At 44.0% G+C, this 13,643-nt stretch overlaps 1 protein-coding gene across 9 annotated transcripts in view; it reads left to right on the top strand.

Annotated features, from left to right (window-relative positions):
* Positions 1-13,643, top strand: part of TENM4 (teneurin transmembrane protein 4) — a 733,541-nt gene that overhangs the window by 615,873 nt on the left and 104,025 nt on the right. For all 9 annotated transcript variants that reach the window (XM_055320381.1, XM_055320386.1, XM_055320385.1 and 6 more), the window contains one exon: positions 8,962-9,108. In XM_055320381.1, coding sequence (XP_055176356.1) covers positions 8,962-9,108 — 147 coding nt within the window. The remainder of the gene's footprint in view (positions 1-8,961; positions 9,109-13,643) is intronic.

Here is a 13,643-nt window from a genome sequence, read left to right as displayed (position 1 = left end):
ATGAACTGAAAAAATAAAATTTATGCTTTTTATGAAGAAAGGAAGAATATTCTTACAGTTTCTAGAACCCCAGGGCTTCCACCTAAGACCCTAGCATTACAGTCCAGGCCTACTTATGGACTTTGAATTCACATGTGAAATCAAGCTGAGGATGGAGGCCCACCTGGCAGAAAGCATCAGGCCTTTCAGAAGATGACCATTAGTCTGGCAATTGTAGGAGCACATGCTGGGGAGCTGTAGAGAGAAGGGTGGGCAGGAAGCTCCTCAAATAGCCATGAGGAGCCCAGGTGGGGAAGATGCGATAGTAATACTGATTGATGCTGGGAACGAAGAGGACTGCCCTGCTTTCAACACACAGTCACATATAAGCACTGTGGAGTTAATTTCAGGGCAGTGTTTGACATCCATCCTCACAGAGAAGCAAAACCTTAGATTGCCAAGTACTTCAAAGCTTGGATGCAACCCCTTCATTGGAAAACAAAGCATACATCGTTCTATTCTTTGAGCGAATGAGCATTGAGAAGTGGGCAGGTGTTCTTTTCTTTTCCTGTTCCTCACAGTGACATCCATTGACCTGCACCTTACATTCTGTGTAAGATGCACAAAGGAGAAACGCATCTTACTTAGAACACCAAGCATTCTGCATTCGAGTCTGTGTGGGCACATGTGTCCATGGCAAATTCAAGAATGGCAAACAGATAATCTCACGGTATATTTGACCAAAGACTCAGCCCACTTCCCTAGTGTGTATCAAAGGGGATTCCAATTTTGCATATTTCTAGGTTCCAGCTCTCTGGAAACCCCTCTGCCCAGACAAGGTGCACTTGTTCTTATATGGCTGCTTCCTCCAACGGGAAGTTGGATGCTGCTCTGGGTAGACACAGGACAAATTCTAGTTTTCCATAAAGTTGAACAAATCTGATAGAGCAGGAGCATGGCCACTTTTGCAGCTTCCCATCCTTCTTTTTCTCCTGTTTTCCCTATCCATATGCCTTCTTATATATGATCACATTTCCAAACTCCTGGATCGTAGAATGAGTTGAAGTTCCTTTTGACCCTTCCTGGAAAATGTGCTTGCTCTCCCTCCTCTCTCATGTCATCATGTCTTTGGTTTTATTTTTCCCACCATGGCAGGTCTGTCCCAAACATGGGGCCCATCCCCCTGTGTCCCCTCAGCACCTGGCATGGTTACATGGCAGGCAATATTGCACTTACTTGATCCTACCTTAAATATCCTGTCTTTTATTCCCCAAGCGCACTATCTGGATAGGGTAGTTAAAGGTATGGTCTTCCTTCCTCTATTTTCCTTTTGTCTTTGTGTGTGTGTTTGTGTATGAGCATAAAAGGAGAAATGTGTATATAAGAGATGTATATACACCCCATAAGCATGGTGTCTAGATGCTGCCACATTCCCCAGCTTTGTCACAGCATTCACTGCCCAAAGGATGGGGTTTTTGGTCACAAGGTGGTTGATATACCTGAAGTGTCATTCTTCCCCCTAAGGTGTTCAATCTGTTACCATTGTGCTGTTGTCCTTCCCTGCCCATACACACATATACCCCTCAATCTTTCTGCCCTATCTTATATCACCCTGCTCATCCCTTACAGCTCCTAATCCATCAGAATTAAGATACTGAGGACCAGGGTGGGTGACCTGAGAAAAGAAGAGGCCCCAGAGCAAGCTAAGAAATCTCAGCAACTACATTACATTACTGTCACCATATTCATTCATCCAACAACCACATATGGAGCTCCCACTAGTAGTAGTACTGTGTGCTAGATACTGTGACAGGCTCTGGAGCATTGGGGAAACAGATCCCTGACCTCAGGGAGTAGATGATCTGTTTGTTTGGGATTTTTTTTTTATTCTTTTTCAGAGAAGGCCCGGGTTTGGTAAGTTTTCTGTTTGAGGAGTGTTCCCTTTCAGGCAAAGTAATTCCATGTTAAACATCTTCATTAACTAGGCAGTGCCTCATTTTCCAAATCGGCCTTATTATTCTAAGAATAAATCTGAGAAAGGTCAGGTATGTTTGCACCTAAAAGAAATCCAAATCTCCCGACGAGAAATATCATGCCACATTCATCTTTTTGTCCTGAAGTCCTAACATATCACGTGGCACAGGATATGTGCTCAGTGGTTAAAGACAAGTACTTTAGCGTCAGACTACCTGAGAATGAATCCCAAGTCTAACAGTTAACTGAGTGACCTTGGGCAAGTTACTTAACCTCCCCTCACTTGGGAGTCCTTGTAAAATGAACTTGGTAATGGGACCTACATCATTGGGTTGGCATGAGGATTAAGCAAACGATTGCATGTAAAATGCTTAGCACACGGGCAGGGATGATGCTCAGTAAATGTTAGCGATGCTATTTTATCATCACATTCTTATTCTCACCCCTAATTTGGAGGACTTCATTAGCCAGAGTAATTTTCCAAATTGTCGAGAAAACAGTTAACTTGGCTTTTAATAAGAGATAGCAACCATTGTCTAAAACTTATGGAAAAGGTTTAGGCAAAACATGAATGACTAAATGCTTTCCAACCAGAACATCTTTGTCAAGTACAGGAAAGGTGTTAGTGGGACCCATCAGATGGATGCCTGGTGTTGAGAAGCAAGGTCCCGTGCATCTTATATGCTGGTCTTCCCCTGAGAGTACAGTCATTCTGGAAAGAGAGAGTTGTACCTGTGAGCCTCTTTAAAATAGGCATTTCACATAATCATTATCAGAGGAATCTTCAGTAAGGGTTCAATTTAATAATGTTACCATCTATTTGGTAGAATTTGTTCCTACTATCTGAATATTTTTCATATCCATGAGTCTTAAGTCCTTTGAATTTTTTTATGGGAGCAGATATAACTATACTCATTTTATTAGAAAAGGAAATTGAAGTTGAGTAGTTGAGGGGCCCACCCTGGGTCACACTTCTAGCCCACCAGGATTTTTAATTTCCTGACCTAATCCATATTTCCAACATTCTCTCCTTCTATCAGCAGTCACCAGGAATGTCCCATAATTTCCAATATTCTTCCTCCAAACCATGCCTTCCAAACTGGCACCCTCACTAGGTAGTGAAACATTCTCTCTCAAACCACCATTTTATTATCTTTAGTTCAGAAAATATCACCAGACCTTTGTTTGGATTAGGCCAATGAATCATAACTTGTTTTAAAAGACAAATGTTCAATTACCAAAATCTGGGTTTGAACCAGGCCCCCATCCTGCTGACTTTTCTGGTATAATGGATACTAATCCTAAAAAAAAAAAAAAAAAAAAAAAAAAAAAATTCAGAGACCTCTACCCTACAAACTAAGGACTTGTCAGAGTAGAGTATCATGACAGCCAAGACAAGCCAACTTTGGTTCTTTGTTTTCCATTTGCATCACTAGAGACTAAAGAACCAACATGCACTTAACAAAGATGTCAAACTCCTCCTAAGTGCCAGGAAATATGGATACCACACAACAGAAATGCTTCCTACTCTTGTATTGCCAGCAGTCTAGCAGAGTAGATGCTAATAAAACAAATAATTCCAACAAGTTTGATGAGGGTTATGATAGGGGAAGTTCAGGGGCCACTTAGCAAGAAGAAACCCCCCACCCCAACTTAGGCAGTGCCTTGTAGACCAAGATTGTGAACTTTAGCAGAAGCATATGAGAAAGGCTTTTTTTTTATTATTTTAAAATATTTTATTTATTTATTCATGAAACACACACAGAGAGAGAGAGAGAGACAGAGACAGAGACACAGGCAGAGGGAGAAGCAAGCTCCATGCAGGGAGCCCGACATGGGACTCGATCCTGGGGCTCCAGGATCAGGCCCTGGGTTGAAGGCAGGTGCTAAACCGCTGAGCCGCCTGGGCTGCCTGAGAAAGGTTTTTTAAAGCAGGATGATGACTTGATGACATCTGTGATTTTGAAAAATCAGTCTGACCATATTGGGGAACAAGAGCTCAGGGGGAACGTTTGGGGGCAAAGAGACCAATGAGGAGACTCTTGCCATCATGTAGATGGGAGATGATGTGACCAACCTTGTCTAGAGAAGTGACTGTAGGGGTGAAAAAGTACAAGAGAACTGGAAAGAGAACCATAAAAAAATGGGACATTCCGATATATGATAGGGTCGCTACACAGCCCCTCTGCCACTTAACTAAAAACTATCTTCAAGGATTCAGAAAGTCTTCCTGTCATACCTGATGCTAGCTTCAAGGGGACTTCTTTATAGGCTTACGCAGAAGGCTGAAGATAAAGCGGTCCCTTGTCATTTAAAGGGCATCTTTTCTTTTGAAAAGCTTAGGGCTTCTCTAAACCTTGAAATTACATTATTTTGGCTCTAGAAAATGCCTGATGTGAGTCCTTCCAGAGGGGATTGTTAATGTCAGTTGGGTTCTCTGAATTATTGATGAGTTTCAGGAGTTTGTAGAATTAATGAGCTTTAGTGGTGGGTAAGGATGGGCATATTGCTTTAAGTAAGTCAGCAAGTCACCCCAGAGGAGGCTTCCTCATACTGGCTAATGGGGGTACGATTACTCCAGAAGCAAACTGCTGGCTGAGTGCAAACCTCATGTAACCCACAGGTACTCAGAGTCCCTCTGAAACCCTAAAACCGATAGGACAGTGCAGACCCCCAGGGTATAACTTGGTCCATTTGAAGAAACTAACAGTTTTTAAAATGTTCCTGTGATTTCACATATAGAGCTTACCCTCCCCAAGAACACCTGCCCCCTGAAGCAGTCTGAGTACCACAGAATGTGTGCACTAGACATGATGTGCTAAGACGAGCTCACTAGAGCAGGGGTTCCTAAAGAGGGTTTTGTGGAATGGAAGATTCCACATTATCATAAGTGGTTATAGGGGAAAGAAAGTTCTGATGTCATATTGGAAAATGCTCTGATAATCAAATAAGCAAGTCTCTTTATTCTTGTTAAGACTCTCAAAGCCTTTAATGTATTAATATTCAGTGTGACTTTCTAGAATAAGATTATAGGATAAAATATTTTCCAAACTTATTTGACCACAGAAGCTTGTTTTTGAGGATTTCATAGAACTAGCATTCCACAAAATTCACTTTGGGAAGTATTGTTTGAGATTAGTAGACCCATTGTAAGTCCTTCCTGGAACAAAATAAGATATAGGCAACTAGAATATAAAATTATTAAGGGTGGAGGATATATCTCACCTCTGTATTCCCTAGAATTAATACACACCTGCCTGGCATCCAGTAAGTGCTGGGTAAAGTTCGTTGAAATTAATAACAGTATCATCAAAATTAAAGTTGTTTTGACCCTATCTAGTGAGTTAGTTGTACTGGGAGGACCTAACACATCATCTCATCTAAACATTCATTTTATAGATAAGAAAATTGAAACCAAAACAGGATAAGTAACTATGCAGCAACCCCACAAGCTAGGCAGCAGGTACCAGAACCTAGGTCTCCTGTCTCATTCATTGATTCATTTCAACAAATACCCATTGAGTACCTGCTGTGTGCAAGGCACTGGGTTAGATCCAACACTGCCTTTATGGAATTTATATTCTAATGGAAGGAATAAGACATTAAACTAATTGCAAAATTAATAATTTACATACACTCTGTTCCAAGGAGAACAGAGCAGTAGGAAAACATGAAGCAGTGGGCCTGAGTCGGGACTCATGGCCTTGAACCCATCTTGCTGCTTCCCCACTGAGCTGCATGTTAACCCCCATTGCTGGGCTTATCTCAGCTCTCTTTGGCAAGGTTTGTATTTATGAGGACCATAGCTCTTGACCCAAACATCATACAGTTGGGACCAGCAAAGGTTATTTTCTAGTTTGTGACTTTCTTGGTGAAGTTATACAACATTAAGACAAACTAATTCAATTATAATAATAGCAGCTATCATTTATTGAATGCCTGCTTATGTTACCCACTGTGCTAAATAATTGACATACATTATCTCATTAATCCTCTCAGCAACATTTTGAGTTAGGTATTATCTCCATTTTACAGATGGCAATCCTGAGGCATATAGAGTTAAATAATTTGCCAGTCATCCCGTGGATAGTAACTAAAAAGGTAGTATGGGGATTTGAATTGAGGTCTTCCCAATTCCAAACTCCACACTGTGTTACAGGACATGGTTTTAATATACGATTTCAGATTAAATGGAGTGAAATTAGAACTGCCTTAGAAAATCAGGATCTGAAAAAATAACAAAAAGTCATTTAATTTAACAATAATATGTAGTTAAGCCATCCATGGTAAAACCTCAGTAGATGTCAACTGTCATTGTATCACTGTCCTGAAGCCTCTAAACCGGGAGGTGGAAACTCCAGCAAACTGACCAAATCTGGTCCATCACTTACTTTCAAATAAAGTTTTATCAGAACACACCATCATTCATTTTTAAGTTACATCTGGCTGCTTTCCCACTACAATAACAGACTTGAGTAATTGCAACAAAGACCATATGGCTCAAAAGCCTAAAATATTTATTATCTGGACCTTCACAGACAAAGTTGGCTGAGTCTGATCTAGACAAGCACCTCACATTTCTATGTTGCCATTCTGTGAGCCCTATATGAGGTTATGGGTACAACTTATACTATATGCCTTCTACTCAAAATAGAAGGTGAAGGTCAATAGAAGATCCAGATATTGTCTTCAAGCTGTATATCAGGCTTTGTGCATCATTCATACATTATCTTATTTAGTCCCCTGAGCAACCCCATTTTGTAAGTAGGCTGAGGCCCAAAGAAATTATATAAGGTGCGTGGGTCATAAAAACCACTGAGTGGCAAACCAGACTGATAGGGCTTCCAATCTTGTACTCTTACACAAGAGGTGCTCTTTGTGGCTGACAGGAGGCTACATCTTAGAGCAAGAGAAAGGAATCTACTACCATTCTTACCAGTTGGACTCTACTTCCTTCCTCCAAGACTGATTTCAAATATAAATGAGGCTCAATTGAAAGCCAGTCCCAGCTGGATGGATAAACATTTAAATGGGACTAACTGGAGAAAGAGAGAGTCTGTAACTGTATAAACCAGGAAGGGTAGCTAGTGTCCGCTGCCAGGTCAGGATGCCTGGGTGATCACCTGCATGCCACAGCACTGCTCCTGCGCTTTTACAACTGCTTTCTCAGTAACTTGTGGGGTAGCTGTGCTGGTGGCTTCCCACCTTTCCCAACAGGCTTCTGTTGTGCAAAGACCACATAGTCTATATTTGCTTCTAAACTTCTGGAAAGATCCCTCTTAGGTTGGAGTCCACAGTCAATAAATGTTTCTTCCTTTGAATGACCAACACAGTAGCCAGAGTGATTGATTGGTTGCTGTCTGAACATCTCAGATACAAATGAACATGTTCTTTCCTTTTACTTTGTAATAAAAGTCAACTACCAACAGCCCTTGAAACACTAAGGTTTTATATTCTAATTGATGGGTCATTCAGTGAGTCTCTACCTTGGCCTATGTCTTGTACTGGACAGCTACATTCACACTGGCCCCATTTAAGAATAATGGGTCAATTTTCAGTTATTTCATGGCAGAAAATTTACTCTGTAGCCATATTTGTAGCAGTTTGCTGCTCATAATAATAAATTAAGTTTTATAGATGACTTTCACATCCATACCCTTCCCCAAGACTGAGCAGGACCAGAGAGAAGACACAGAAGGCAGGCCAGTGAAAGGTGTTCTTTGATAGCCGCTCTGAGGAAGGAGTTGGCAGGTGTTAAAATGAAGATTTGAATGAAAACCAAGTGCCAAATAGAAGCTGAAGTGAACCATGTAAAAACAGATTCTCAGACATAGATTTCTGAGCCACGAACTCAGAGAGAAGGGTTTAAAAAGATAGTAATAAAAAACCTGTAAATCTACTTGAGTAGTAAGAATAACTCCCCACCTTATGATATGGGCAAAGCAGAACCAAGGCTGAATCTAAACATCGCCTGACCTTCTTGATGAAATCACCCGAGGTTTTCTCAGACAGATGGCCACTCCCGTATCAGGTTCCCACCATATTTTGTACATCTCCCTGAGGGCTTTTAGCAGTGAAATATTTGGCTCCTACAAATTTGTCTCCTTTGATAGGTAACCGGCTGCATGCTCCTCAAGAATAAGAAATAGGTCTTATTCTTCTCTGTACCTCCAGTGTCAGCCCAGAGAAGGTGCTTGATAAAGGACAGATAGGCACATGGATGTACGGATGAGCAAGATCAGGGAAGGGCAGCCCCACCTGTCCCTGTGTTTGCAATCACAGCCCTAGCTAGTCTCTCTCATGGCAATCATTGGGGTTCCTCTGTGTGCAGAACCCTCTTCTCAGTGACTATAGATAAGATGGGCAGAAAAAGACCCAAGGACTCTTCCTCAAAGCAAAGACAGTTGTTTAGGAGAAAACAGGACAAAATGAATGAAAAGCCTAGGGTCCAGTACAAGTAACAGTACAACAATACTTGACCCAGTAACAAGTGCTGAAAACAGGATAGCCCTTCTAGGATAAGCCCCAGAAGTGCTGAGAGGAACATAAGGAGTAAACAGAGAAGGGGTTCCTCTGTTCCAAACACCCCCCGGAAACAGGAGAAACACAGAAGAGTGAACATGGAGGAAGGATCAAGTCCAAGTTTCCTTCAGTTACATTCTGTCAGGCTCATATCCACTGACTCACTCTTGGGAATCCTGATCACTTTTGAAAGGGGTCGGGGGATATTTGATGTGGAAGGTGCGACTTCAGACCTATCGCCACCACTTCCCAACTGGGCCACCTTCCTGGCCTTGCTAACGTGCGGCCTTTGCCAAGTCCTTCTACCTCAGAGTGTCCTTGGCAGAGTGGCAGTTCTCAGCAATCCTGACCTCTCTGGGTGCTGAGGGCATCAACGCGCCGGCGAATGTGAGCATGTTTTCCAAGCAGGCAGGAAGAGCGTGAGTGTGTGTGACCACAGGTGGCTGCAGACGATCAGACCTTGATGCTGTGTGCTTTGCCTTGCAGAGGGCTGCCCTGGGTTGTGCAACGGCAATGGCAGATGTACCTTGGACCTGAATGGGTGGCACTGCGTCTGCCAGCTGGGCTGGAGGGGAGCCGGCTGTGACACATCCATGGAAACCGCCTGTGGTGACGGCAAAGACAATGATGGAGGTAGGGCTCCAGCACCTGGGGACTCCATGCAGCTCCAGTGGGGGTCGGGTTGGGGCCCAGGGTTGAGGGTGGGCACCACCGGGCCCGCAGGCCAGCAGCACACCAGCTGTCCAGTTAGCGAGACCTGCCAGGGAGGCATAAAACTGCAGGTGTGGCCTAAGGAATGAGTACATGTCTCTTGTTGTTCCATCTTAATTAATTTAAATGAACTAGTGTAAATGAAATTAATTGCCATCTGACAGCCAGTGGAGGGGAGAAGGCATACGGAAGAATTTTCTAGCAATTCAATAGTGGGAGGATTTGCCTGGCAAAGTTATGAAATCCCCCTCACTGGAAATGGACAAGAAGAGGCCCGTCTAGTTTTGTATTATAGAAAATAGCAGAAAGGACACATCTTCAGTGGAGGGAGATTGAGTTACCCTCAGCTGAGATCCCTTCTCCCCTGATTCAGGAAGTAACCATCACTAAGCCACCTTTCCCCCCACACCCTCTGTCCCTGTGGGTTTATAACAGAACTGGTCTTAGTTGATAGGGTTTCTTCAAGTGCTGCGTTGTCCAGACCCTAAGGAAGAAAGACCTGGACTTGTGGCATGTTTCTTTGCTGAGAGAGAAGAGATCAGGTTTCCAATCCCTAAATCCCCATTGACCCCCTGTGTATCCCTAAGCAAGTTACTTGATGTCTCTGGGCCTCACACTCCCTATTTGTGAAATGGGACAGTTAGAGTATGAGGATAGTTCCAATCCATAGATTAGTCCTAGAATTAGCCTTCTCTTTTTCTGTTGTGCTACTTGGATGAATATAATCATGATATGCTCTACTTTCCCTCTTGGAAGATAGGCTGATTCTTCCTGACTCTCCTAATCTCAGGGGTGAGTAAGAGAGACTAAAAAGACAGAGAAATGAAAAAAAATTTTAAACAGTCGACCCTTCCTCTCTTAACAATGGCCTGACAGCTGCCCTGGTCCAAATGTGTTTATGCAGCTACTCCATATGGATGCTCAGGGACTTTCTAGTATGTGGCACAGAGTATAAAATCAGCAGGCCACCTACTCAGCACCCCAACCTCTGGGAATTTTATCCTTAGAGTGGCTCTGCAATCTCAGAGCACTGTATGGATTAAAAGGCCACACATCTTTATTGTGCGTATTCTAATTGATTTGCCTTCAGTTGGCTCCAGCAGCCCAGAAAGGGCTACTTCAGACTACCAACCTTTGTCTGAACTGGCTTTTGGTCCATCACCTGCTGCCTGCACCCAGGAGGTGATCAAGCCCATGCATCCAGATCTGGGCCCAGTGGAGTCATTGTCAACAAGGAGCTTGAGGGGTTGAACCTTGGTACCCAGGCAGAGACAGTGGATCCAAGTTCTCTTCTTGAGACCTTGCAGGGTTGAAATGTCCCTTAATCAACCTGAAACTTACCAAGACCGTTAATTCTTTTTTGTTTGTTTGTTTAAAGAGTTTATTTATTCATGAGAGATACAGAGAGAGAGAGAGAGAGGCAGAGACACAGGCAGAGGGAGAAGCAGGTTCCATGCAGGGAGCCCGATGTGGAACTCAATCCCGGGACTCCAGGATCACGCCATAGGCTGAAGGCAGATGCTCAACTGCTGAGCCACCCAGGGATCCCCCAGTGTCCATTAATTCTTGTGCTCAGTAAATATCCAGAGTTCCTCTTCTGGGTCCAGGTCCTAGGCCAGGCATGGAGATGACAGAGTCTTGTCGCTGCACTCCAGGAATTCAGATGGGGGAGGAAAAACCCAAGGTGAAGTGCCAGTGGACAGTGTGAGTGCCTTGCAGAGTTATATTATTTGGTGTGGGAGCAGGGACACATTCACCAAGAAGGTGATGCTCGAGTAGGCAGGTATTTCCTGGAAAGAAAGGGGCTTTATGATCAGAGAGATCACCATGGGCAAAGGCAGGGCAAGACATGGAGGGACACCAAGCATCCCTGTCTCCAGGCAAGAAAAAGTGCGATAATATTTGCTCTTCATAGGATATCCTCTTCATAGGATAGAGATGTTAGCCTAAATTATTTGCATCACTCCTCAGCCTTCTCCTTCACTTTGCCTGTAGACACAATTCTAATGGGCAATGGTAATTTCATGTAATCAGAAGGAAAGAGACCAGAGCGGCACCATGAAGTCATGCCCCTGTCAAGAACGCAAAGTCTTGGCCCAAGCCCTCAAACAGCTGTTGAACATCTGGGCAGCAAAGGAACTGAATGTCCTTGAGAAATGTGGGGAAAGGGCACACATACAAGAATAGGTTATAAAATGAGATTCATCTGTTCCCTCACATATAACACAATACGTGTGTATCCTGTATCCTGTTGACCAGCCAGCTCTCCTAGTGCTAGAACTCACCAGTGTTTACATGGTGCACAGGCACACAGGAGCCCAAAGCCTTACAACGTGGGTGGGTGAAAGAGCTTCCTATCATAGGAAACGAGGTTGATCCAGACCCCAGGGAAATGGAGTCTCCTCCAGCCACTCTGAAAGATGAACCAGCAGGAACTAGAAAAGAACAATCAGAAAATCCTCAATTGCAGGAGATGATATCTCTTGCATTTATGGAGCAGGTTATAGACCGGAACGAGCTTTTACATCTCTTAGCAAAGCCATATGATAGCGTTGTAACCGGAGTTCGTTGACTCACTCAACAAACATTAAATGAACGTCTGCTCTGCATCAGGCCCTGTACTACATCCTGGGGCTTCAGAGACAAATAAGACACAGTCCCTGCCCTTGTGCAGTTCACAGTCTGGAGGGAGAGATAAGCAGCCTGCAATTGCACTGCAGTGGGATAATTGCTGTGGTGAAGGGGCAACCACTCATTCAACTGATACTATCAAATGCCTCAGTACCCTCCTGGGAACTGTGATGTGGTCCCTGTCCTATGAGACTTCCAGTCTAGCCAGGAAGACATCCATGGGTCATCATGGTTGGGAAGACAACTAGCTGTGGAGACCAGATTTGAGGGAGCCTTGGGTTCTTAACTGTGAAATGAGGAAACATCTCACCCACAGTCCTCTCAGTTCGATGGACTCTCCACCCACTGGGGGAGCCAAGGAGATGGTGCACAAGATCCCTGTTTCATAGAGTAGCAGAGATGAAACAACTGTAGGGAGTCCCCACACGCTAGAGGGGACAAGGCTATCCTCACTGGCCTCTTATTCTGAGTCTTGGCCTAATGGGGACAGTTTTCATGGAGGGAGAAATGGGGCTGGCTGTACAGGCATCACAAGAGTGAGCCGTAGTTAGCACTGGGCTATTTGCCGTTCAGTCAAGCACACATTTACTGGGCTCCTATTGTCTGCAAGGCACCATGTTCCCTTCTGAGGGGATATAAAGAATCAGTGAGCATGGCCCAGTCTTTCTCCCTTAGGAAGCCCACAGTCATTTGGAAGAAATTGCTATCCTAACAACTAAATCTAGTGGAGGCAGAATGGAATAAATGCCTTTCTTTCAGCCATGATGAATAAGTCAGGGTGGAGCGGAAAGTGGTAGAGCCTAGCTGAGCGATTGTTCTTGGCTGATGTGACTCCGGAGCTTGGAGAAAGGATTAGCCAAGTTCAATGTCGAGTAACAGGACTGGAAGAGTCACAGCACAGAGACTCTAGCTCCCTCCTTCTAAACAACTCCCCCGCATCTTGTAGGCAGAGAGACTAGATTCCAGAAAGGGAATGTCATAGCACACATGTCAGCATCACACAGAAAGTCAGTAACATTGGTCTGGACTAGGACCCAAGACCCTTGACCCTGGACTAGGGCTCAAGGCCTGGACTTGGACCCTTGACCCTAGAGCTCTGAGACCTTACAGGGATTCATCCTCATCCTAGAAAGGCAGTGTGAGTACTTACTCGAATTTAAATGGGGCTACCACAGCTCCCAAAGCTGACTGGAGGCCGAGAATGATAATTTGCATGTCATTTTACAGTTTGCAAAACAATTGTGCATTCACCTAACAGCGCCCATTGGATGTGGTATTATTATCCTCTTACTATTTCTGTATAATGAGGAAATTGGGGCTTCGTGAGTGGAAGTACTTTACCAAGTCACACAGCTGATGGGTGGCAGAAACTGCCATGGTCTGGGAGGTCTGGCCACACTAGAGCTTTTCAGAGCTTTTCAGCGTGCGCGGACCTCAGACACATGGCTCCATTGTAAACCCAACTGTGGCTCTTCAAGTTACCTGAGAACGGCTGGGTTCTCTTCTTTCCCACTTTGCTAGGCTTAAAGCAGTCCTTTCTAAATAAAACTTGAATTTCAAGCTTCATTAAGAATGCTGTCACAGTGTTTTGAAACTATGAAACCAAAAAAAGGGGGTGGGGGGGCTAAGAGTATGACAGAGTTGGGTTTAGCGTTATTGGTTTGTTTTTGTTTTCATTTGTGGTTGTTGTGTAGATTTAAAAACAGAAGACAGGCTCTGAATGTGACTCAGTGACTCCCAGTCTGCTGATCCTCTGTCAGGGCTCCCCTCACCCTGACTTGCCTCCCGATGTCACCAGACCAGTGGCTGGTGAGGGACCCGGTGAG

The sequence above is a fragment of the Nyctereutes procyonoides genome, unplaced genomic scaffold, assembly GCF_905146905.1.
Source record: "Nyctereutes procyonoides isolate TBG_1078 unplaced genomic scaffold, NYPRO_anot_genome, whole genome shotgun sequence".
Classification (NCBI taxonomy): Eukaryota; Metazoa; Chordata; class Mammalia; order Carnivora; family Canidae; genus Nyctereutes; species Nyctereutes procyonoides.
This window is presented reverse-complemented; position numbering and strand designations above follow the sequence as displayed.